Source organism: Anabrus simplex, chromosome 1, assembly GCF_040414725.1.
Source record: "Anabrus simplex isolate iqAnaSimp1 chromosome 1, ASM4041472v1, whole genome shotgun sequence".
In the NCBI taxonomy this organism is placed as follows: Eukaryota; Metazoa; Arthropoda; class Insecta; order Orthoptera; family Tettigoniidae; genus Anabrus; species Anabrus simplex.
Window position 1 is genome coordinate 1017454418 of NC_090265.1, and position 26713 is coordinate 1017481130.

Below are 26713 nucleotides of genomic sequence, written 5' to 3' on the forward strand. Positions count from 1 at the left end.
ACTATCGGCAGCCCTGAAAATGGTTTTCCGTGGTTTCCCATTTTCACACCAGGCAAATGCTGGGGCTGTACCTTAATTAAGGCCACGGATGCTTCCTTCCAACTCCTAGGCCTTTCCTATCCCATCGTCGCCATAAGACATATCTGTGTCGGTGCGACGTAAAACCCCTAGCAAAAAAAAAAAAGCCTTATCTCTGATTCCACTTCTTTACACATCATTGATATATATACCGTATTTATCCGTGTATTAGACCCCCTCGCGTATTAGACCCCCCCTGGGTTTTCGAGACGAAGAAAATGAAAAAAGAAATCTCGCCTATAAGACCCCCCCAACGTAATTCGTCAGAGAACGACGACGATTCCGCTTCGAAGCGGGTACAAGTCTTATTGCAGCTCTGATGACGTCGCATAAATTTGTGAATAGTTTCGTCCGTACGACCTACGTAATGAAAACTCATCGAATCCATGTGGTACATCTGTGTTTCGTAGTTAAGAAATGTCCACCTCTGTAGCGTAGGTCTACTGCAGCTCTGATGACGTCACACAAATAGATGAATAGGCCTACCTTCATGTCCAACCCGCGCATTGGAAGCATGCATAAGTCATGCTATATGTCTGTATTTTGTAGTTAATAATGTCCGCCAGCGTAATGGTTAGCACAATTAGTTGCTGTTTTCGGGGGTCTGACTTCGGTTCCCGGTACCGTACTGCCAGAGATTTACGAATGGCAGGAAGGTTGATATGCGGTAAAAGCAGTACATGTAACTCCCCTCCACCGGGGGTGTCTAAAAAGAGCTGTACCACCTCGGGATGAGGAAACGAGTTTACTTCAGTTGAGAAATATTCGCGGTTGTTGCTATTTATACAGCAGGCGAGATCATTAACAAAGTGGTCATTTAATATTTCCTAACTCGGGCCAATGGTATATATTTGGAGAGAAGTAAGTTTATAACGTGATAAAAGCTATCCAATTAAAACTATTGCTTTATTCGCCAACGTACCTAACAAATAACAATAATAATTTTATGTCCCCACGTACTTTAAACGATTTTCGGAGACGCCAAACAAAACATACTAGGGTATGCGTTAATAAAAACAGAGACAACGAACATACAAAATTAAACATTATGATAATAAAACGCATTACCGCCACATCTGTAGATATCCATAAATGCGGTATATTTTCCTGTTATTTATTTTTATTTTTTCCGTCAAACTTTTGGCACTATCAGGGCGATAATATACCTAACCTAAACAATGTGGTCTGTCTTATCTCATGGACAGCTGTTTATGCAAATCCTGATGTGATAAATGTAGAGAACAAGCATGAAATGTGCTTAAAAATAGGGATCTGTGTTTCAACAGCCGCAGTTATCAGAAGAATGTTTCCAGTTACTATGTATTACATTCGGAAGTACAACTCGTAACATACGCTAGTTATCAGCTGATGGTTTGGCATGGCTTTATTCGGAAGGAGTGGCTTCTGCTACATACACACCAATTAGGAATATCAGAGACCATCTGGGAATAGATTTACACTGTTTAGACTCTATAGTCGGGAACAAAATTATTTTTAAAAGGTTCAAAAAGACGGGACATCGTATGCTCTTGATTGCAGTGCATGGTTCAAAGAGAATGAAGCATGGCTGACGCGACTGATGAGAGATAGCAGTGAAGATGACAACACTTAGAATGCCGACACGCCGGTAGCAAGGCAGGGAAGTTGGCGGCGCAAGGCGATAATTCAAATGAAAGCAGTGATCGGGTTTACTGTGTGCTAGGCCTACTCTGCTGAACTAAGAGAGACAAATGACTGGTCATTAAGTTATTTTGTATCAATATTTAATTATATGATAACACGATACCCTTATCCCTTTCTTCTACGGGATCGAGTATGAAGCAAGACGAATCTTCGTATTGAGTGTTTACGGCTGTATGCTCTTCCTGACATCAGCCTCACCAGAGGAGTTAATGAGATGTAACAAATGACGTGATATGAGTATCCAAAATGGACTTTTATATGTAGCGTAGGCCTAAAAGTCGTGTTCCCCATTTATTGTTTTTACGTTTAGAAATGCTGCCTTCCGACGAAAATAGCCCGTATAACTTAAATACATTCCAAGTTTGTTAACTAATAGTACGTTTAGAATGTTTACACGTACAATTTATAGCTCTTTATAACCTGGAAGTCATGTGTTCGCTGCACAAAATTTTGAGGTTATCGCATATTGGACCCCCTTTTACTATTTTTGGCTGTAAAAGTGAGAAAAAAAAGGGGTCTAATACGCGAGTAAATACGGTATATAAGAAAACATAAAAGTCCAATAATACTGCCTTGAGGAATTCCCCTCCTAATTACTACAGGGACAGACAAAGCTTTGCCTACTCTAATTCTCTGAGTTCTGTTTTCTAGAAACATAGCCACCCATTCAGTCACTCTTTTGTCAAGTCCAATTGCACTCATTTTTGCCAGTAGTCTCCCATGATCTACCCTATCAAATGCCTTAGGTAGGTCAATCGCGATACAGTCCATTTGACCTCCTGAATCCAGGATATCTTCTATACCTTGCTGGAATCCAAGAAGTTGAGTTTCAGTAGAATAACTTTTCCTAAACACACACTGCCTTCTATCGAACCAGTTATTAATTTCGCAAACATGTCTAGTATAATCAGAGAGAATGCTTTCCCAAAGCTTACATGCAATGCATGTCAAACTGACTGGCCTGTAATTTTCAGCTTTAATGTCTATCGCCCTTTCCTTTATGCACAGGGGCTACTATAGCAACTCTCCATTCATTTGATATAGCTCCTTCTTGCAAACAATAATCAGATGAGAACTTCTGATATTGTACTATATCCCAACCCATTGTCTTTGGTATATCCCCCGAAACCTTGTCAATTCCAGCTGCTTTTCTAGTTTTAAACGTACCGAGCTCGATAGCTGCAGTCGCTTAAGTGCGGCCAGTATCCAGTATTCGGGAGATAGTAGGTTCGAACCCCACTGTCGGCAGCCCTGAAAATGGTTTTCCGTGGTTTCCCATTTTCACACCAGGCAAATGCTGGGACTGTACCTTAATTGAGGCCACGGCCGCTTCCTTCCCCACTCCTAGCCCTTCCCTGTCCCATCGTCGCCATAAGACCTATCTGTGACCGGGTGAGTTGGCCGTGCGCGTAGAGGTACGCGGCTGTGAGCTTGCATGCGGGAGATAGTAGGTTCGAATCCCACTATCGGAAGCCCTGAAGATGGTTTTCCGTGGTTTCCCATTTTCACACCAGGCAAATGCTGGGGCTGTACCTTAATTAAGGCCACGGCCGCTTCCTTCCTTTCCCATCCCATTGTCGCCATAAGACCTATTGGTGTTGGTGCAACGGAAAGCCCCTAGAAAAAAAATAGACCTATCTGTGTCGGTGCGACGTAAAGCAACTAGCAAAAAAGAAATTTTTAACGTTTCTATCTCTAAATATTGTAACCCCTCCCCCCCTTTTAAAAGTTGGTCACATAATATAAGGTACATATCAAACAAGTAATAATGTAAAAATCCAAAATAACTAACCTGAAGTAACATATAGCTGCCGATGATGCACCATGAAAAACATTTCAAATTTCAACAACATACACATGGCTAGAAACAACAATACGCAGGATTACCAAAATGACAACTAGAGAAAGGATATAGGAAGCAGGCCGGGAAACCCTACAGAGGACGTGATCTTACGTGATGTAGGGAAAAAGACATGCGAGCGATTACCGTTCTTCAGGTTTAATAATTAAGAAAAATTTTAAAAATTAATATTACAGCAATTAAAAGAATAACATTAACCAGAAAACAAGTTGATACAAAACACAAGCTTTCTGTCCATGGTTCTTCAGAAAATTAAAATAGTGATAAAGTGTTTTAACTACTTTTAAGGAAGGTGAGCGTAGCTTGACAATGAAATTCACAAGGGATATTTAACAGGGAATGTAAACATAATTACAACCATCTTACATTGCAAATAGGAAAAGGGTTCACAAAGTATTATCAATGGTTTGCAAAGAAAATAACAACGCAATTTGAAATTTAATGCAGAGGCCTTTAGAGTTGCTGTCCTCCCCTAATACTCATCAGTGAGAGACGCATCGCTCCACAGGTTTACCCTAAATTGACACTGCATTGCTGGAGGCAACCCAAATGGAAAAATTAAAATTTACATTACACAAAAGGTTAAAAAGATGGAATTGCCTCCAAAACAAAGGATATGCCTAGCTAACAAGCTAAGGCATTACAAAACAAACGGTGAAAACCAGGGTCTAAGGTAAACTCCGAACAAATTAATTTACATATAAATTTAACATTCAAGAAAAGAAAACATGATTATCCTAAGGGACTGGAACCGCTGAGCGGACCACCTTACAAGGTAGTCCGATCGTTAAGACGTACAAAAACCAAAGACGCGGACCAGAGCCCTGCTCCTGCTAAGGAGCCAAAGGCTGGAAATTGAGAAACACTCAAACAGCCAATCAGGGAAGAGCTACCTATGATTCGACCCAACATTTTCACCAATAAAAATTATTGTTATTTTCACCAATATGATTACAGCACCATATATGGTAATGTGGGAAACATATTCTAGAGGATTTGATTGCAAAACTCGACGATTTCGTGACTGAAGCCTCCACGTGGCAACTACAGAGCGATACAAAAATGGGTTACAACAAGATCTCCGATACCCAAAATTCAGTTTCTTCCAACACTCATAAGGATTGAATAAATATCAACAGTCTTTCCTGTAAGTCCTGAAAATTCTTTAAATTCACAAAATATTCACAACAAATAAAACACATACCAAACAAACAAATATTTAATTGAATTCTTTGAAAATGTCTGAGAGTTCCTTAGTTTCTTCAGTGACGATTTCATGACAAATTTTTAGTGTTATGTCAAGAATTAAATGATTCCATCCACTTTATGAACTCACCATCTGCTCAATAATAAATTAAAAAATAACACTTTACATTAAATGGCGGTTTTAACTGGAGGTCTGAATTTTGTGAAAACACACTGATGCCAACACATATCACCCACATCTTGATGCGACTCTTACTAAGAGTATCTTTGAAGCAGAATTTCCTAAGCTCGACCACAGGTATTGCTGTCCATAGGATAGATGACATCAGCCGCCTGCCAACACAGTTTCCCTTTTCAGTCCCACCAGAGTCTCCAGTGAAGCTTTATTTAGTTTACTCAAGTAGCGAACTCACAGTGAACATGTAGTAAGACATGGCACAGTACTGGGCAACTGCAACCACCAGGAATTCTGCGACACTGCACTCCCAGGTTGGATGCAAACAGGTCAGGAATTCATAGTGCCCTTTTCAACAGGCACGACAGGTTCCCTGTCTGGACCAGGTTATTGTGATCACTGGAACAGAGATCAATCCGCAGCAGAAAAGGAAGTCATACAGGAAAAGCCATACCACGGCTATGCAGAAGAATCTTTATAGAATAGTAGACTGAAGGATGGTTTTCTGTTTTTCTTAACAACTATTACTACATAACAGGAACTGTTAAAATTCTGTGCAAGGAGGGTAACCTCACCCCAGATATCTTTAGGGCAAGCATGTTTAAAATTTACCAAACATAAGAGACCAAATAAAATTAGGAAAGTTCACTGGAGTTTACCTTAATACCAGAAAATTTTACAAGGGATCCCTAGTTATGACAATGAATGAAAATCTTAACCTAAAGGACATACTAAATATTCCTAACATGGTCTCAAACGACCATTCTTATTACAACTAAAGTCTTAAATAACCTATAAACTTGCCAATGTGTCCTGTCGGATATTTACCCCAAAAATTTGCTTACGACTAAGTTTCCTTAAATAACTAATGGTTTCTAAAGCATCATCTTATAACTAGGGGATCTTGACTTGCGACAAATGGACTCGACTGATCCTCTTCTTTTCAGGATTGCTGACTAACAATGACACAGGGGTTAAAAATTTCAAAATTGTGCAGGGACCTTGAAACCTGGGGGCCAATTTACTAATGACATGGTCCGCAGCACTTCATATAAACCTGGTGACTTGCAGACAGATTGTGCGGTCATCGCCCATAATTATAGTTACGTTGAACCTTAGCGTAATATACTTTCAAATTTTTATGTGCACGGTGCCAAGCACCACGAATCGTCTCTGGATTTGCGACGTCAGGTAGAAGATCGTTAATAGACCACAGATTAGAGAGTGGAGAATTGGGGGTGAACGCTAGCATCAATGAAGCAGGAGTTTGCTTATGACTTTCATGAACTGCAGTGTTGAAAGCAAATGATAAAGTACTTCTGCCACACCTTGGCGATTCCTTTCACACCAGTAAAATTTCCTTGGTTGTCTTTGATAATATCTGTGTCCAGGGCTTGATTTCTTGAGCCAAGTATTTCACATTGTTTTATAGTTGTGCAAAGTGATTCTCCATTGCATGGTTCTCTGGGTTAGTGCACAGCTACTTAATGTGTTCATTTTTGTCTTTCCAGCAAGCATGCTTGTCATTGTTTATCTTTTTCATCAGTCATCCCTGGTGTTCTGGGTTTGTGATTGTCAATATGATATTAAGATGTTTCTCAACCAGTGAGAGAGTTTCTTTCGACATCTAGTTTTGGCATTTCACCATGGTGTTTGGTTTTGGAACCTTGTTTGTTGCTTCTATGATCAATTCCTGTATTATCTCCTACACTATGCTGCCACTTCCTTCAAGGTCAGATGCTCCAATGTTTTGAAGCCCTTATTGGAAGTCAAATGGGTCAGGAGCTATCATCAGAGTAGACCGTGATCAGACCCATATTCAGCACTTGGTTTCATTCTGATATTGTTAAAGGAAATTCACTGCCTTTGGTCTACAAGAATGTAATCAGTTTGATTCTTGTATTGTCCATTTGGGGAGGTCCATGTGAACAGACATCTTATGTGATGTTTGAACATGGTGTTCATAATTGAAAAGCCGTTATTGATAGTAAACTGAAATAGACAGCTGCCTTGTTCATTATATACCCTTAAACCGTATCGTCCCACTGTGCCTCGCAAATGATTGTTAACTGCAAGTGTTCCCAACCGTTGAATGAGAATCTCCTAGAATGACTGATTCCCTCAGGTTTCGGGGCTCCTATAATATTCTCTCAACTCTCGTAAAGTTCTTCAATCTCTTGGTTGTCAGTAGCAGTGGTTGACAGGTAGACTTGGATCAGATGTGGCTTGTACGCCTTGGTTTTGAGGTTGAGACTCAATGTCCTTTCATTGATAGGTCCGTATGCTTCTGAACAATGAGACACTCGCTTGTTGATTATAAATGCAATGCCATACTGACCAGTTTCATCTATGTCAGCGATATAGACAACATGATCTTCAGTGCTGAAGTGCACGCAGTCTTTCCAGTGAGTTTCTGATAAGACACAGATATTGAATTTTTGTCATCAGTTCTTGTTCTGTGATGTGAAGCCTTCCAGTCTGAAGCAATTCTCTCATGTACCATGTTGCTATGGTTTAGCCATAGCAAAACTAACCCCATGGCTCTACAGCCCTTGAAGGGCCTTGGCCTACCACGCGGCCACTGCTCAGCCCGAAGGCCTGCAGATTACGAGGTGTCGTGTGGACAGCATGACAAATCCTCATGACCAGTATTCGTGACTTTCTAGACCGGATAGCCATAGCAAAGCTTGTTTGTAATAATTGTTGGATCAATAGCAGATTTGCTGTTCATAGACTGATTACTCACTTGCATATCTGGTCACACATTTCACACCAGTCGCCCCAGACCCAGACTGGCACCAGTTGATACTCGGATTGTGTGGCTTAACACTATCGTTTCATTGACTCTGCATAATGCACTCGTGTGATATCATTGAGACCTTTAATGCTTTCCTTCCACATTCTATGCCATTGACTAACTGATTTGGTTCATCTGGCTTTAGGGGTGATTTCTTACCTCAAGGCCATGAAGGTGGCTTTAACCTCCACGTGCTCATCAGCCCTCAGAAGAGGTTGTTGATATTTGTTGGAAAGGGACCACTTATTCTGGAGGTCACTTGGTGGACTGAGTTTAGCGTTGCTTCTTTATATACTAAAAGATAAAGTAAAGAAACATAATATGTGGGAAATGAATGCTGTATTAATTCACACAAGAACATCAGAAGAGAAGCTGTGGTAGTCAATGTTGGAAGTCTAATTTACGAAGGCGGATCAAATATAAAAGGGAATTAGAATGTGCCGCTGCTGTTAGTAATAATTCTGACACAGGGTTTTGCCAGGTTGTTGGTGGGGGTGTCTGGAGAAGGGGTGTTTGCGCGCGAACAACGTTGGAGAGCTGGGCTGCTTCAGTATGCCATGAGTGAGCAAGAGGTGCACACGTCTGTTGCACAACACATCATTATCAGATTTCTCACAAAAGAGGGCACCAAACCTTCCAAAATTTTGAGACGGCTCAACGCACAGTTTGGTCAAGGAGGACTTCTGCAGACTTGAATGTTCGAGTAGGCTAAAAAATTTGTGGCAGAAAGAGAAGCTGCGGAAAATGAACCTCATGAAAGGAGGCCGCGAACAAGCATCACTGTAGACAACATTGTTGCCATTCATGGCATTATTGGTTAAAATCAGTGAATAAAAATTTAGCAAATTGTTTTAGCCGTAAGGAATAAGTTACAGAAGTGTTCAAACCGTCATCCGAGATGAACTCCATTTCAGAAAATTGTCTGCTAGGTGGGTTCCTTGTCTCTTCAACCAGGAACAAAAAAACTTTGTCAGAAGTTTTTTAGAGACTCCTGCGTCACTACAAGGAGGAAGGAGAGGTTTTCTTGCATTGTATTGTGATTTGTGGTGAAACTTGGATGCAACATTACACCCCAGAGTCAAAGCAAGCAAGCATGGAGTGGCAGCGAAGAGACGAAGCAGGTCCGGTCAAGGCCAAAACACGCCCTTCTGCTGGAAGGGTGCTTGCAACCATTTTCTGGGACTCCACGGGCATTTTGCTGGTGGATTTTCTTCATGAACAAACGACAATTAATGCAGCCTATTACTGTCACCTTTAGGATGGATCAAAAGCTGTGTATCGTAACAAACAATGCTGGCAACCAATGCGAAACATCATTCTTCTCCATGACAATGCAAGACCGCATACTGCCATGTTAATGCGGGAAAAACTGGAAGAAATTCACTGGACACCTCTGGAACACTCTCCTTACAGTCCAGATTTATCGCCCTGCAACTGCCATTTGTTTGGACCACTCAGACAAGACCTAGGAGGACAGTGGTTTGATGATGATGCAAGTGTAGAAGAGTTTGTGCGCAACTGGCTCTGCATATGTCCCTCTTCTTTCTATCAGGACAGCATCAAAAACTTACCAATCCGATGGAGAAAATGTGTATCAAAGGCAGGACACTATGTAGAAAAGTCATTTCTATATGTGTATTTTTTTTGGTTGGTGCAATAAGTTTAAAAAACAATTCCCGTTTATATTTGATCCTCCCTCGTATTAATCCAGTGTAAAGCTTCTGAAGTCATTAGAAGATCACTCCAGGTACGCCCTCAGTTCACATTCACGTATAATGTATTTAAAAAATAGTTTCAAATGGGGCTCGGTAACCACAATCATTTCATACTTTTTCCATTTAAATTTTGACTCCTTGCACATGTTATATTTAAGGCAAAAACTTTCTCTTTGATCCTCTTACAGTAGTGGTTCACAAAATTTGAGTATGATAGAGTTTAAAGAATTGAAACTCAAGAATTGCAAATGGTCTTTCAGAACTGTGAATAAAGATACTTGAACATGCCCAGGCCAGAGCAGTCTATTTTCTTGCAGCTTATCGATGATGGCACATGTGCCAAGGCTGCTTTGCAGATACTCATTGTGTATTCTGTCACTCCGAGTAATGCCGCACACCTCCGCATCTTCATATTGGCCGTCTGGATTGCTCGAATATAGCTGTGTGCCATGGTCCTGGTGTCTCTTCCATAGGTCAAGACTGGCCCAGTCCTTTCAACTTGACAGGCATTCTTTTGTTACATAACACCAGTTACTTCTTTATTTCCTGCCATTTTAACCAGGCAGCCGTGATGTGATGTGAACTCTCTTACTGAGGTACTTGTATTGGTAACTCATAACTCGTCCACCGCTTAACATGAGAATAGATACTGTTGGTAGCTACTCCTATGGATTTCAAGTGCTACCTGTAGATGGATCCTCTTATCCACCCTTGAATCGTCAAGTTCTTTCACCTTCAAGTTGTTGGCTATCTACTGTGGATTTCAGAGGATCCATAGTCCTTCATGGGTCAGCTCTTCTGCCCATAGCCATTGGTTTCCCTAGGGTGTCAAGATAGTTCTTGCCACCTGACGTTCGGCGTTGATTCGCTGGCTATATCTATATGAATAAAATTATAATTTTGTCTGTACACTTCAAATTTTGGCCTCATACTTTGCATTTATCTCAAATTAGGTATAGTGAAGCCAAAAGTAGATTCAGTTCAATTTTTGTCTCTCTGTCTCAACATCATGGGAAAACAGCTTGACAGAGTTTTTTGAAATTCGGTATACAAGTTCAGGGATACCCAGAGTGTGCTCTATGATATATATTATTTAATTAGTATACAGAGGTGTACCAATATTAAGGAGACCTTAATGAGAAGTGTCAAATTTCTGCAATAATATTAACTGTATTGAAAATTCCGGATCCTTTGCTGAATGGTCAGTATATTGGTCTTTGGTTCAGAGGGCTCCAGGTTCAATTTCCAGCCACGCTGGGAATTTCAGCCATATCTGGTTAATTCCTCTTACTCGTGAGCTGAGTGTTTCTATTCGTCTTCACACACATCTTCATTTATGTACAACATACATTACACTACAAACCACCACAGAAACATGCAATAGTGAACACATCACTCCACGTAAGGTTGGCGTCAGAAAAGGCATCCGGCTGTTAAACTGGGCTTAATCCAGGCATAGTGCCAAATACAAGTAATTCAGAAAAGGAGAAGATTATTATTATTATTATTATTATTATTATTATTATTATTATTATTATTATTATTATTATTATTATTATTATTATTATTATTATTATTATTATTATTATTTTAGTGGATCTGGGAAGGAAAGAAGCAGGAATGGCTGGGTAAAGCATGAACTAAAGATTAAATTTTGAAAATTATATTTGCTGAAAATGTTTTCAATTCTTTTGTTTTCTTGCTTTGCTTTGCTGGAAATCTTTTCAACTGATAACAACAACAGCCGTAAATTAAACAACAGTGTCTTAACAAGATATAACTTTAAGAACAATGAAGACAAGCTTTGGAGCCTTCCCCCTGCGGGTGGGGGATGCACATGTAGAATACACCACGGTATCCCCTGCGTGTCGTAAGAGGCGACTGAAAGGGGCCCAAGGGGCTCTCCACTTGGGAGCATGGGTTTGCGACCACGGGGTCCTTAGCTGAGTCTTGCCATTGCTTCCACTCACTTGTGTCAGGCTCCTCACTTTCGCCTATCCTGTTCGACCTCCCTTGGTCAACTCTTGTTCTTTTCCGACCCCGACTGTATTAGAGCATTCAAGGCCTAGGGAGTCTTTCATTTTCACGTCCTTCGTGGCCCTTGTCATTCTTTGTCCGTTACTTCATTTTTTGAAGTGACGAATCCTTCTTCTTCTTTCTCTCTCTCTCTACCCCCTGTGGGTGGGAGATGCAGACGAAAAATACACCCACGGTATCCTCTGACTGTCGTGAGAGGCAGCTAAAAGGGGCAACAAAGGGATGATTGTCTTAGAACCATGAAACTACTTTTGATTAGTACCATCACGCGGGGAACACCATGGGTCGCCTTTACTTGCAAGTACACAATAGGTTTGTGATTCGTAGCAGCAGTGCGTGTGGACTGTGGGTTTCCAGTACCCATGAGTCGTACCCATTCGAGCAACACCCCGGGTCTGGGCGTAGCCTGTGAGTTGTACCACTGTATGAGCAACACTGTGGGTCTGCATTGCCTGTGATTGTTACCCACTATGTGAGGAACACCACGGGAATACCGGCGCCCGTGATTAGTACACCTAGGTGAGGAACCTCATCGGTTTGCGTTGGCTGTGAGTGGCTCCATTGTGTGAGAAACACCATAGGTCTACGTTACCTGTACGAGGTACAATACTTGTGAGTAGTACCATAATGTTTGGAACACCGTGAGTTTACGCTACCTTTTATTAGTACTGCAACTTGAGAAATACCATGGTTCTCCTTTACTAGCGATAAGTGCCATTAAGCGGGATCATTGACATAGATATTGGCCCATTTAGACAAGCATCATCGATTTAGGATTGGGCTTTGGAAGCAGTCGCTTTGGAAGCAGTCCCTTGGTCAGTAATATTGTTTCTGGTAATGTGAGGCATTGTGCGTCTTATCCACTGATTGTTTTAAATTCATATTCATCAGTTCATTCCTCATCATCACATTTTGAATTCTGGTCAGTGGATGAATTTTTTATTATTTTTAAATTGTAATCGCATTTAGTCTCATTTCGTACCATAGGGGCCGATGTCCTAGATGTTAGGCTCCTCTAAACAACAACCAAATTCATAATCAAGCTTTGGAGCTTAGGTTTTTAACAAGGGAAGTGAAACTCCCATCTACGTTAGGTAATACGTCAACTCTTCATCAGACCAACAGGTCAACCGACACAAATTTTTGGGGATGAAATTACAATTTGAAAAGAGACTCAATCCATGGACCATATTACCGAGAAGCTAGAGCTTCTTAAATTAATTTCAGAAGAGGGGAATCAAGCCCTCGGTTTGAGAACAGTTACACTTCTAGAGGGAGTACAAACCTCAGTTTTAAGTTCAAACTCTTCAGGAGGACATCAAACCATGGACTACAATTTACAGATTACAATGACTTAATGGGCTACAAATTCACATATTCGTGAATTTACATTAATGAATTCATGTCAGAACACCACTTTCTGCGCTTAAAAGCATAAACAGCTTTTACACACGCTACACTTATTTCATAACAGAGCCACACCAAAGGTGGATCGAAAAATCCAGAACATTGCGGGAGCCGAAGCTCGTACTACATACCAATTAAAGGGAAAATAAAGGTAAATAGGAAGGCCGAGAACAAAATGAAAGGGATGCTGAACACCTCAAGCAATTCCATGACATAACTTTTCAATAAAACCTAATAGGGCAGAAGGCCATGATACAGATGATAAGCCATATTACTTGGTGACTATGGTAGGAAAAGTACAAGTCCGAAACACAAGATACCAAAAATTTAGAGTTAAACCTAGTCACCAGAAAACAGAAAGAATAAGGGAAACAAGGGTACACACTCATGCAACCTTATAAATCATTATCCCTATGAGGGTTTTACATATGTCCATAGACAATCGAGAAAACTTGCATTCAAGTTCTAAAGAAGAAAATCCTTCATTAAAGGCCCTTACACACATGACCTTTTTTCTGTTGTTACTGTCAACCAAAAAATATGCTTCTTTGTCGGCAGCTTGACCACTTCTGTAGTTCAGTATGACCACATTTTGTGGCTAAAGCCAGCAAAAAAATGTGGTCCAGTTGCATCACGTATGGAGTAATTTTGTTCGGCAAGTGGAACTTTGGCCATTCACTTATTAATTCCTACTCCCAACAAAGATACCTGTCTGAAAATTTCATCAGGTTTTGAAAAATAAGCCCATTTTCCTAACTGTCTTGGAGGTATAGACGGCAAACGTGTTTGTGTAATAAAACCAACAGAGAGTGGGTCATTGTTTTTTAATTACAAACATTTCTTTTCTCTAACTATTTTAGCCATAGCCGATTCAAACTATAACTTTGTTTACATTGAGATAGGTCCTACAGAAGGTCCTCAGACTCAACAATTTGTTCTAACAGTTCACTTTATCATAAAATGCAAAATAATGAACTTGATCTTCCAAATTCCAAACCGCTTTCAGAAAATGCAATAGCTTTACCATTTTATTTTAATTGGGGATGAGAGATTTCCTCTTTCAAATATTTTGTTACATCCATATGCAAGGATAAATTTGTCTACAGAGAAGGAGGTCTTAAACTATCATTTACCTAGTGCTACGAGAACAGTAGAATGCACTTTTGGGATTCTAGAATTTCGTTGACACTAAGTTTATATTTCATGTATGTTTGAAGTTAGCAATTACTATTACTAGCTTTAAGCCTGCTAGAATATGTGAGAATACTTTTTAAAAAAATTAAGTAAATTTATGTAATGAATATTGAATTTTCACAACTGCATTGTAATCTAAATTGACTTTCAACCTAGGTTGTGCTATGTACATTTAGTATGTGTTGAAGATATGTTAAGTACAGAACAAAAATGGCCAACCAGACACTAGGTGGCTTTTTAGATTAATTTGTTGATTAAACTCATCGATACAGCCATGAAGTGGACAGCTTGCAACCAGACACTAGTCGGATCTGAACCCACAATCTCCCGATTTTGCGTCGGTTGTGTCGATTAAATTTATGTAGGTCTACAGTCGCCTATTTCATTTTTCTCTTTTGTGTTTAACTCCTGGAAGTTACTGTGAAAGACTTCACAAATCTCCTCCCATACTCTGATGTTCTCAATTCTGTTGCTATTCGCGTCGCTAGTGTAGTTCCATACAGCGGGTTGAGTTTGAATCTTGAAAGTTAACGTGTCCATCTTGAAAGGCTCCATCATGGTTCCATCATGGTATGATAATGCCAGCTAGAACTTGTCGCTCTTGTCACAGTGAGACTGAAATGTCGCCCATGTGAAAAGGAAAGTGCTGCAGTCGGCGTGTGGTCAGTGGACAGGATCGGCTACAGCTTCCTACTGTGGTTCACGTGTGATCAAGAAACATTTGTCTGTAAAGGGGAAGCCTTCTTCCCATTGCATTATATGGTGATGGCTAAGCAGCGACAACCGACCACACTTGAACCACTTTTTGTGGTCGAAAAAGACAGAAAAACGCTCTTGTGTAAAGGCCCTAAAATTTAAGGAAACACAGCGCGACCAAACAGTTACATGATAAGGGGAACACTGCAATCTTTCCTTTGCCACATGTAGATAATGTTCAAAATATTAACCATTAGGGTTTGATTTTGGTCCGTATTAACTTAAATTTAATACACCACTGAAAATCACTGGTAAATATCTATGTCCATCTTGTCAATACTATAAAATGTTATTTAATCTATATTAATAAAATTCTGTACATGTTTGGAGAACCTCATTTGTTCTCTTCATCAGCAACTAAACAAATTTTAATACACTACAAGCCAGTTGTAATTAAAATACAAGAAATGTCATCTACATGAAACGTTTAAAATTACAATACTCCAAATGTTATAATTAAAATACAAGACTTGTCAACTGAATAAAATATTTAAAATGACATGAAATCAAAATAAAAAATGAACATAAGATAACATCTCTTTCTTCTTAAAGTTTTAATAATATCACCAAAAACAGTGTCCATCTGACATTCAAAAATTTGAATTCACTCATTCTGTTAGAAACTTCCTCCGAATGGCTAATCTGTGACTGGTCGGGTGTGATTTAGCTTTTTGTACACTACAAAACAAAGAAATGCAAGTCTTATATACTGTTGTTTGAGTCTTCTGTCCATAGACTGTTTTGATGCAGCCCTCCATGCCACCTTATCCTGTGCTAACCTTTTCATTTCTACGTAACTATTGCATCCTACATCTGCTCTAATCTGCTTGTCATGTTCATACCTTGGTCTACCCCTACCGTTCTTACCACCTACACTTCCTTCAAAAAACAACTGAACAAGTCCTGAGTGTCTTAACACAATGCGGACCGGTCCCGAGAAAGCTCGTGTTTGCCTAGCCGAGCATTGTGAACTGATCCCGAGTTACCTCGTGTTAGCAGCAGACCCAGCAGACGGAACTTTAGTGCTATCTTTTGAGATATACGGGAACTATTTGGAGGTCAAGGGTGATAGCAGTCTGTTATGTATGGTTCTACACAATCGATAGTCGCATTTCTTTTTGAGTATTCTTCATATCATAGATTTTCTTGACAACATGTTTACAAAGTTTGAAGAGCCATGCAGCGCCCAGGGTTTGCACGTATTTGGACAAAGATGAAATTATTCGCGAATTATGTGCTGATACAGGCTCCGAATATCTAAGTGATGCTGAATATTTAGAGTTCGATGATGAAATATCTTCTAACGGAAATGTTTCAAGTGTTGATGAGGATGTAGTCTTATCTTCAAGGTGTGGAACTCACGTAGCGCAGAACGAGTCTGATAATTGTGTTACGCATGTAAATATTCTAAATATTGTAATGTAGTGTTTTCTGACAACTGGGTTATGGACAACAGTGAACCTAGGCTAGAGGATTTTGAAGGTGTTCCTGGTATAAAGGTATGGCCTAATGAATCTGGAAACATAGGACAAGTAGCAGGACTTATGTTTGCTGAGGAATTTTTTCAGTATGTAGCTGAACAGACAAACTTATACCATGAGCAGAATTCACATTCTCATAATGTATCCCCTAAAACACTAAAGTGGACTAATGTCACTAGCAGGGAAATTAAAAAAATATTGCTCTGTGTATATTGATTACTGGCCAACAGATCCCCTAATAAAAAACCCATATTTCCGAAAACTATGAGCAAATATAGATTCAAGAAATACCCTGCATTTCAAGAACTATTCAGGAAGGCCACTAGAAAAATACACAGTAGTCCTTCAAAAGCTGGTGAAGTTCTGACAGTTTATTGAATGCATTCACTCCAGCTTAGAGGTAGTTAGAAAGTGGCTGGGAACAGGGCTGTGCATGGGATGAAGGGCACCCGGTTCGCAATGTGTTAAGATGTGTCCAATCATTCTATCTCTTCTTTTCATCAAATTTAGCCAAATCGATCTCCTCTCACCAATTTGATTCAGTATCTCTTCATTCGTGATTCGATCTATCCATCTCACCTTCAGCATTCTTCTGTAACACCACATTTTTTTTATTTTATTTTTTTGTTAGTTGCTTTGCGTCGCACCGACACAGATAGGTCTTGTGGCGACAATGGGACAGGGAAGGGCTAGGAGTGGGAAGGAAGCGGTCGTGGCTTTAATTAAGGTACAGCCCCAGCATTTGCCTGGTGTGAAAATGGGAAACCACGAAAAACCATTTTCAGGGCTGCCGACAGTGGGGTTCGAACCTATTATCTCCCGAATACTGGATACTGGCCACACTTAAGCGACTGCAGCTATCGAGCTCGGTACACCACATTTCAAAAGCTTCTATTCTCTTTCTTTCTGAGCTAGTTATCGTCCATGTTTCACTTCCATACAATGCCATGCTCCACACGGAAGTCTTCAAAAACATCTTTCTAATTCCTACATCAATGTTTGAAGTGAGCAAATTCCTTTTCTTAAGGAAGCTCTTCCTTGGTTGCGCTAGTTTGCATTTTATGGCCTCCTTACTTCTGCCATCGTTAGTTATTTTACTACCCAAGTAACAATATTCATCTACTTCCTTTAAGACTTTATTTCCTAATCTAATATTTCCTGCATCACCTGCCTTCATTCGACTGCACTCCATTACTTTTGTTTTGGACTTATTTATTTTCATCTTGTACTCCTTACCCAAGACTTCGTCCATGCCATTCAGCAGCTTCTAGAGATCTTCTGCAGTCTCAGATAGAATAACAATATCATCAGCAAATCTCAAGGTTTTGATTTCCTCCCTTGGGCTGTGATTCCCTTTCCAAATTCCTCTTTGATTTCCTTTACTGCCTGTTTTATGTAAACATTGAAAAGGAGGGGGGGACAAACTGCAGCCTTGCCTCACTCCTTTCTGGATTGCTGCTTCTTTTTCAAAGCCCTCGATTCTTATCACTGCAGACTGATTTTTATACATATTGTGGATAATTCTTCGTTCTCGGTATCTGATCCCAATCACCTTCAGAATCTTAAATAGCTTGGTCCAATCAACATTATCGAATGCCTTTTCTAGATCTATGAATGCCATGTACGTGGGCTTGTCCTTCTTGATTCGATCCTCTAAGATCAGATGTAAAGTCAGGATTGCTTCACGTGTTCCTACATGTCTTCTGAAGCCAAACTGATTTTCTCCCAACTCAGCTTCAACTTGTTTTTCCATTCTTCTGTAAATAATACGTGTTAAAATTTTGCAGGCATGAGATATTAAACTAATGGTGCGGTAGTTTTCACACCTGTCAACACCGGCTTTCTTGGGAATAGGTATAAAAACATTCTGTCGAAAATCAGATGGGACTTCTCCTGTCTCATATATCTTACACACTAAATGGAATAACCTAGCCATGCTGGTTTCTCCTAAGGCAGTCAGTAATTCAGAGGGAATGTCATGAATTCCAGGTGCCTTGTTCCTATTTAGGTCGCTCACAGCTCTGTCAAACTCTGACCTCAAAATTGGGTCTCCCATTTCATCAGCATCAACAGCCTCTTCTTGTTCCAGAACCAATTTATCTACATCTTTACCTTGATACAATTGTTGGATATGTTCTTGCCATCTTTCCGCTTTGTCTTCTTTTCCTAGAAGTGGCTTTCCATCTGAACTCTTAATATTCATACAGCCAGATTTCCTTTCTCCAAAGGTTTCCTTGATTTTGCCTGTATGCAGCATCTACCTTTCCCAGGAGCATACAACCTTTGACTTCCTTGCACTTCTCCTTCAGCCATTCTTGCACTTTCTATCCACTTCATTCTTTAATCGCCTATATTCTTATCTGCCCTCTTCATTTCTAACATTCTTGTATTTTCGTCATTCATCAATCAGGTCTAGTATCTCCTGAGTTATCCACTGATTCTTAGTTGATCTTTTCTTCTTTCTTTCTTTCCTTCCTTCCTTCCTTCCTTCCTAACATCTTCAGCATCCCTACTGGTTTCATTTTTCATGACTATCCACTCTTCCTCTTGTGTTTCCTTCAGCCTTTTCATTTAGCCCTTGAGCAACATGTTCCTTGTAACAATCCCTCACACTCTTTTCTTTCAATTTGTCTAGATCCCATCTTTTTGCATTCTTTCCCTTCTTCAATTTCTTCAACTTCAGATGACATTTCTTGACGAACAAGTTATGGTCAGAGTCCACGCCTGCTCCTGGGAAAGTTTTGCAATCCAACACCTGGTTTCTGAATCTCTGCCTAATCATAATGAAGTCTATTTGATACCTTCCAGTGTCTCCAGGTCTCGTCCACGTATACAGCCGTCGTTTGTGGTGTTTGAACCAAGTATTGGCAAGGACTAAATTATTATCAGTGCAGAATTCAACCAGCCGACTTCCTCTTTCGTTACTTTGTCCCAATCCGAATTCTCCTACTGCATTACCTTCTCTTCCTTGGCCTACCACTGCGTTCCAGTCTCCCATCACAATTAGATTCTCGTCACCTTTTTTATATTGTATTAACTCTTCTATCTCTTCATATATTGTTTTGATTTCCTCATCATTTGCTGAACTAGTAGGCATATAGATCTGCACTATTGTGGTGGGCATTGGTTTGGTGTCTATCTTGACAACAATAATTCTTTCACTATGCCGGTCGTAGTAGCTTACCTGCTGCCCTGTTTTCTTATTCATTATTAAACCAACTCCTGCATTTCTCCTGTTTGATTTTGTGTTGATAATTCGGTAGTTGCCTGACCAAAAAATCCTGTTCTTCCTGCCATTGTACTTCACTTATACCAACTACATCTAACTTCAGTCTATCCATCTCCCTTTTCAGATTCTCTAACCTACCACAACAATTCAAACTTTTAACATTCCACGCTCCGACTCGCAGAATGTCAGTATCCATTTTGCTGATGGTCGTCCCCTCTCGTGTAGTCCCCACTCGGAGATCCGAATGGGGAACTAGTTTACTTCCGGAATATTTTACCTGGGAGGAAGCCATCATCAGTGCATCATTCATACAGAGAGAGCTTGCATGTCCTCGGGAGTTAGTTACGGCTGTAGTTTCCCGTTGCTTTCAGCCATGTAGCAGTATCAACACAGCTAAGCCATGTTGAGTATTATTACAAGGCCATTTCAGTCAATCATCTAGACTGCCGCCCTTGCAACTTCCGAAAGGCTGCTACCCCCCTTTCGATGAACCGTTCCTTAGTCTGGTCTCTCAACAGATACCCATCCGATATGGTTGCACCTGCGGCTCAGCTATCTGCTTCATTGGGACATGCAAGCCTCCGCACCGTGGCAAGGTCACATGTTTCGCGGGGGAGGTCTTATATACTAGAAACATGAAAAAGATCTTTGAATTTAAGATTGAAATTAAATTAATAAAAGTCTTACTGATGTGGCTGTTTGTATAGATATCAAATTGTAAAAAAAATGCTGCTGACCTTGATTCATGATTGGATACCTTTTCAGAAAAATCTGAGCCAGTTATTGTAACTAAACCCTGTGCCCTGTAAACCCAAAAACAAAAAATGATGTAAAGTGATGAAATGAAAAGAAGACTTTAAACTAGAACATACTTACTGTTTAGCTATATCGGACAATGTATCAACAACAGCTCTTGCGAAGATACATAAAACTTAGTTTATGTAGTTGAGTTCAAGCTGTCTTCATTAGATTGGTTTGCTGACAGTTGATGAAGTGGGAATTCAGAATCGGAGAGGCCATACTAATGTTGTTGTTGTTGTTGTTGTTGTTAACTGTACATTATAAAAATTGTGTGAAATACACTGTTACAATATAAAAAATAACAGAAGTATTCACGATTGCTTCATTTCTCCAGAGATATTAATTCTATTTAGAAAGTGTACATACGAAAATTCATTTTTCATTCTTTTTTATGTTTATAGAATTTTACTGTATGAGCTGTAATAATGAAAATATTCCCAAATGTTTATTTTTAGTGTAAAATCCATCAGTGCCAAAACATTGCTAGCCTACAATGTCTGAGCCCATAAAACTGATCCAACAATAATATTATACTGACTGTTATTGAGATGTGCTTTCTCTCCTCAGCTATGTATTATCTCCACTGGTATTACCACTGCATAACTCTGTATGTAAGTTTTGGCATAGCTGGGGTGTAAATTAGGCTTTGATTAGTATACAGTGGCGTAGCAATATTAAATAGACCAAAACAGAAAACGTCAAATTTCTCTGTGAATATTACACAAGCTACACAGGAAACTGCACTTAATAAAAATTGTATGTTTCATGCTCTGTTATTGTACAAGGAGTAATAATGTACATATTTGCAATTATTAAATTTTTCACGAACTTTCAAATATATTCAGGAAAAATTAGTTCTAGCAGTACATAACATTATAATCATTACAGAAAATGAAGATGGATATTTGTCTGTTGAGCTGTTGTGGCCATATACAGGGTGAAGCGTAATTCGCGCACTCGGGCGTCGCAGCGCGACTCCTCACATGCCAGCAATAAAAAAATGTCTCTTACAAAATTTCGTCTTGCGAGTATATCCGGCAGAAAAACGACGTTGAAGAGTGACAATCTGGCAACACTGTAACTACATGTAGGGTAATTACCTCTGTCAGCAGAAGTTAGTCGTACGGTACAGTTGGTGCAATGGATAGAGTTTTGGGTTAGCATGCAGGAGGTCGAGTGGTCGATCCTGGGTTGAGGCATATGTTTTTTATTTCGTAAATGTAGTCCAGGTGGTATGGTATCTGGCATCTTAATCGTCAACAGCAATTGTAGTGGGTCCTCTAGAAATCATTTGCACTTACATACTACGATCCTAGAAATGGACGAACAATCGTTTTCATTGGTCAGCTTTGAAAGGCGCCCTTTCCACGTCGTGGGCATGAATTTATTCTCACCACTTCATCTTCTAGTTGTGAAACCTGTTTGTTTCAGCTGTCTATTTCTTATTAGTATAAACAGGTATTTGTTCTTTCAGCGTTACAAAATGTTGTAAATGTAGGATACATGTGACCTCAGAAATGGTGTCTTACTGTATTACAGTAGGTAATGTCGGATGGAAATTAGCAAATAAAAAAAGCACCTCAACCCAGGATCGAACCATCGACCTCCTGCATGCCAACCAAAAACTCTACCAACTGCACCAACTGTACAGCACAACGAGGACGTGTTGACAGCGGTACTTACCCTACATATGGTTACTGTGTTGCCAGATTGCTATTCTTCAACGTCCGTTTTCTACCGGATATACTCGCAAGACGAAAATTTGTAACGGACATTTTTTTATTGCTGGCATGTGATGAGTCGCGCTGCGACGCCCAAGTGCACGAATTAAGCTTCACCCTGTATATGGAGATATTGTTTAGAAGGAAGAGAACAATAAGATTTCCCTTCCTTCTTCTAATGTGCATTTCTTTTATTTCGCAGTTCACATTCGTTGTTGAACTATAAATGTAACTCTTGTTTCACAGTCCCCGCCATGCCTCTGCTGCTCCAGTCCGTCGCCTTTGGAGCTATCTGGTGAGGCAAGAGCCAGTACAGGATATCTTCATACGTAGTGTTTTTGGCAAACGGCAGTCTACAGCCTCTATTAGTGAACCTCCACCTATCACCGAAAGCAGTGTTAAAATTTCAGAAGATAAGACTTCAGATTCTGTCCTTTCTTTACCGGAGCCTGTGAAGATCATACACAAAGAGCAAGATTCTATCTCTGCTTTTTGTCTCAATCAGGTAATGCAACATATTCAAATAATTTTGAGAAGCTTTTCAGGTGTGAGCAAGCTTTTTCTGTATTGTATTTCACTTTTAATCCTTAATATTGCAAGGTGACTATGAAACTACAGGGTCCATCAAAAAAAATGTATACATACTTGATAACAGATGGTATCTCCATATTGCTTTCAGAGTTTCATTGAATTATCTATGGAATAGGTAGTATGATATTTACTCAACATATATATGTACCTATACAGTTCTTATAACTAACATGTGACATTATCACCATCATCGGTTTGCCCTTCCAACGAGCCGGGTAGGGTGTTTGAAAGCGAGTGTCTTCCAAAGTTGCCTACTCAAAAACATTTTGTTGTCCAAGACAGATTCCCATTTTCATCCTCTTTTCTCCATGTCTTCCCTCAGTTGGTCCATCCATCATCTTCTTGGTCTTCCAGCTGGTCTTCTACCTGTTATTCTCTTTTCCAAATAAGCACATGGTAACCTTGTGCTATTCATTCGTTTAACCTGCCCAAACCATTTAAGTCTACGTGATTTACGTCTTTCCTCCATCGATTCATTTAGACCTAGTTTAGATTGGTTCTCATCATTTTTCACATGATCAAATCGGGTCTTTGGAGGGTAGTTCTAAGAAATTTCATTTCACAGGCTTGAATCCTACTACAATCTTTTGATGGTAGTGTGCAGGTTTCCAGAGAATATGTAAGGATGGGAATGAAATATAACTTGTATAGGGTCATTTTTGTTCTTTGTGGGACCTTCTCATCCATAGTAGGTGTCTAACGATACTGTAAAAGTTAGAGCCTTTGGTTACTCTGTTTGTTATTTCTATCTCAGCTCTGTTATTACTAGCCATCATGCTTCCTAAATAACTGAATTGGTGTACTATGTCAACTTGGTGGTCCTGTATTTTTACGTTGCATTCTGTATTATGTCTGCTGATTTTCAATGCTACTGTTTTTGATTGGTTCAATTTCATTCCATAATCATCAAACTTCTTATACCATGCATTCAGATTATTTTGCACTCCCTTCTCTGTTTCATCCCATATTGCCACATCGTCTGCAAACACCAGAGCCTGAAGATCTTTATTACCTTTTCTTTTTAGTTCCTTTCAAATGGTAACCATAACTGCTATGAATGGAAGAGGTGATAAAGACACTTCCCTGTTGTACTCCTTTGGTTGTATTGAACCATTCAGAGTGACCATCTCCAATTCTGACACAGCTTTTGCAATTAGTATATAGCATTTGAATCTTCCTAATAAGGTACTCCGGTACCCCAAGTTTTCTAAGACTTTTCCAAATAGTTGATCTAGGAACATTCTCATATGCTTTTCCAAGGTCCATAAACACAATAATTAGGTCTTTTCCTCTTTCCCAGTGTTTCTCTGCCAACATCCTCAGAGCAAATATCAGATCAGTTGTGCTTCTTCCAGCCCTAAAGCCATGTTGTTCCTCTTCTAAAATAGGCTCTAGTATATCCCTTACTCTGACTTCAGTGATCTTCTCCATAATTTTAAGGCCGTGTGATAGGAGGGTAATGCCTCTATAATTTTCACTTTTCCTTCTACTCCCTTTCTTAAAGATAGAAACTATCAACCCTTTTGTCCAATCTTCAGGTATTTCGTTATCCTTCCATATTGCTCTGAGAACTCTATACAGCCACTGTGACATGTGACTGATAGTGAATCAAAATGTCCAAGACATGCTTGATATTTGAGGAACCGCATCTCATATTAAAGTGGTTGTTCAAGTTTGAAAATGATGCTGAAGTTCAACGTGAATGGAGGCATGAATTTGAAACACATCCTCCAACATGCTTCACAATTATATGGTTTTGTGGTAGGTTTTGAGACACACGGTACCATTTGTGATGTGCTCAAGGGAAGATCTGAAGACTTTGTACAGCTACAAGTTCTGCTGCTTTTCCAACATCACCTCAAAAATCTGCTTCACGACATAATGCCAAAATGGCACCAACTGCTGCTGTTATGTGAAACTTCTCTCCAATAAATCTCATCAATTAGCAAGATTGACAACCAACAAGTACCATTCGTGATTTGCAGTGTAACTAATCTGTCCTTGACTCCAAGCTTTTTTTAGTATGTCCGCTAAAGAAGCTATTCGTTGTGTAGTGTCCATTGAAGATGTTATGAAGAACTTCCAAGGCCGTTTGGAACATGTCGCAAGCTGCACCTGCCGCGCGGAAGAGCTGCAGCGGCTAAAGACTGAGTTCTCCTAGTTCCAAGAAAGGGTGTCTAGTGAGCTGAAAGACATAACAAAAAACCTGGAATATACTGAACAGCGCCTTGAGTAACAGGCTGAACTGCTTGATGTAGCTGAACAGTATAGCCAGCGGAACTGCTTGATGCCGTATGGTATTCCAGAGGAGCCGGCAGAGAACGTTTATGATAAAGTAATGGGCATGGTGAAGGGCAAGTTAAATGTAAATATAACTATGTCTGATATAGATCGCTGCCACTGATTAGGGGTTCTGAAACGAACCACAGCTCAGGTTGTTGCTATGGGTAAGCGCCCTGTAATCATAAAATTTGTGCGTTATCACGACCGAGACAGAGTTTGGAGGGCTAAGCGGCTGTTAAAAGGAACTGGCCTTCTACTGACAGAATCCCTGACAGGCATCAGAAAAAATAATTTACAGGGCGTGTGATCACTTCGGGCTCTGACGGGTGTGGACACAGGACGGCTGAATTGTTGTTTTGAAGAACAATGGACAGAAAGTGTTAGCAGCATGGCACAATGAATAAGTCTTAGGTGAGCGAGCACGAGATTGACTGGAAAAATAACAATGAGTTATTATATAACTTGTAATGTTTGTGTATGTGGATGTGATGGTGTGTGTAAAAGTGATTGTATGAATATTTCTGGAGGTGCTTATGAAACAACTAGGATGAGTAGTTTGAATTTTTCTGTTTACTATGGCTAATGTAAACGAGTCAGTTATTTATACCGAACAGCATGCTCGTGATGTCATTGACCCTGTCCCTCTTCGTTGTCGACCGCCTTCACCCCTACCTTCTCCCTCACCAGCTGTGGCAGGAGACATTCTTAACCTTTTCACTGCCGAGTTTTGATGACCAGGCGAACCCTCTGGGCTGTTTTTTCAAGGAAGAAGCACTTGTACCGAATTTTTTTACTGATATTATTAATGGAATGCATATCGTTCCCTTAGTCCCGCAGTCCAATACAGTATCGGAGATAAAGTGAGGTGATATTTTACCGCATGTTTTTACGGCTGGATCCCCTTCCTGATGCCAACCTCAGTTGAGAAGGTAATGAATACAAAATGAATGATGGTGAATGAAACTGGTTAAGGAAGTGGAAGGAATCGGATGTGGTTTATGAATAGGAACTGTCTTGGCATTTGCGTGGAAATGCAAAAGGTAAACCACAAGAAAAAAAAATTCAGGACAGCTAATGGTGGGGTTCGAACCCACTCACCTGCCGAAAGCAGAACTTGGTTCCATAGCAGTACCATGTTAACACACACAACCACTACGCTCAGTGATATTGTTACTGAAATATTCTATAAAATTGTTGATCCAAGAACTGGTATTATCAAAATCATTAACATTTGGGGAAAAAAGAATTTATCTGGGAAGGGGGCAACAATTCCGCATGAGATTCATCATTACTACTAAGATATAATTGTGAACTGGAGGGGAAATATTGACTATGGAAATGTTGAAATCCCTGATTATAATTAATCATATTGTTTTACTGAAATGATCAACTAAATATTTTCTTGTTCATATATAGAAAATGAAATTAATGTTGAAATGGAAGGAATGTAAATTATGCAAAGTGATAATTGTCCAGAAATGCATTACCAGTGCTTAAAACTTCAAAGAATTATTGATTCAAACATTTGATTAACACTTGGATAAATGACTACTGTATAAAAATAATACTTTTGTATAATTTAAAAACGTATAATAGTATATTTTAAATGTATATTTGTAACAGTAGAGTGACCTCTTAATGATTCTCTGCCAAAGATCAAATTAGGACTTATTACTTGTGCTCAGATCATGTACTGAG

General features: G+C 39.7%; 1 protein-coding gene across 2 annotated transcripts in view; it reads left to right on the forward strand.

Moving 5' to 3' along the window:
- The window catches only part of Rbcn-3A (Rabconnectin-3A), a 732274-nt gene that overhangs the window by 575241 nt on the left and 130320 nt on the right, over positions 1-26713 (forward strand). For both annotated transcript variants that reach the window (XM_067136957.2, XM_067136958.2), the window contains exon 49: positions 22388-22646. In XM_067136957.2, coding sequence (XP_066993058.2) covers positions 22388-22646 — 259 coding nt within the window. The remainder of the gene's footprint in view (positions 1-22387; positions 22647-26713) is intronic.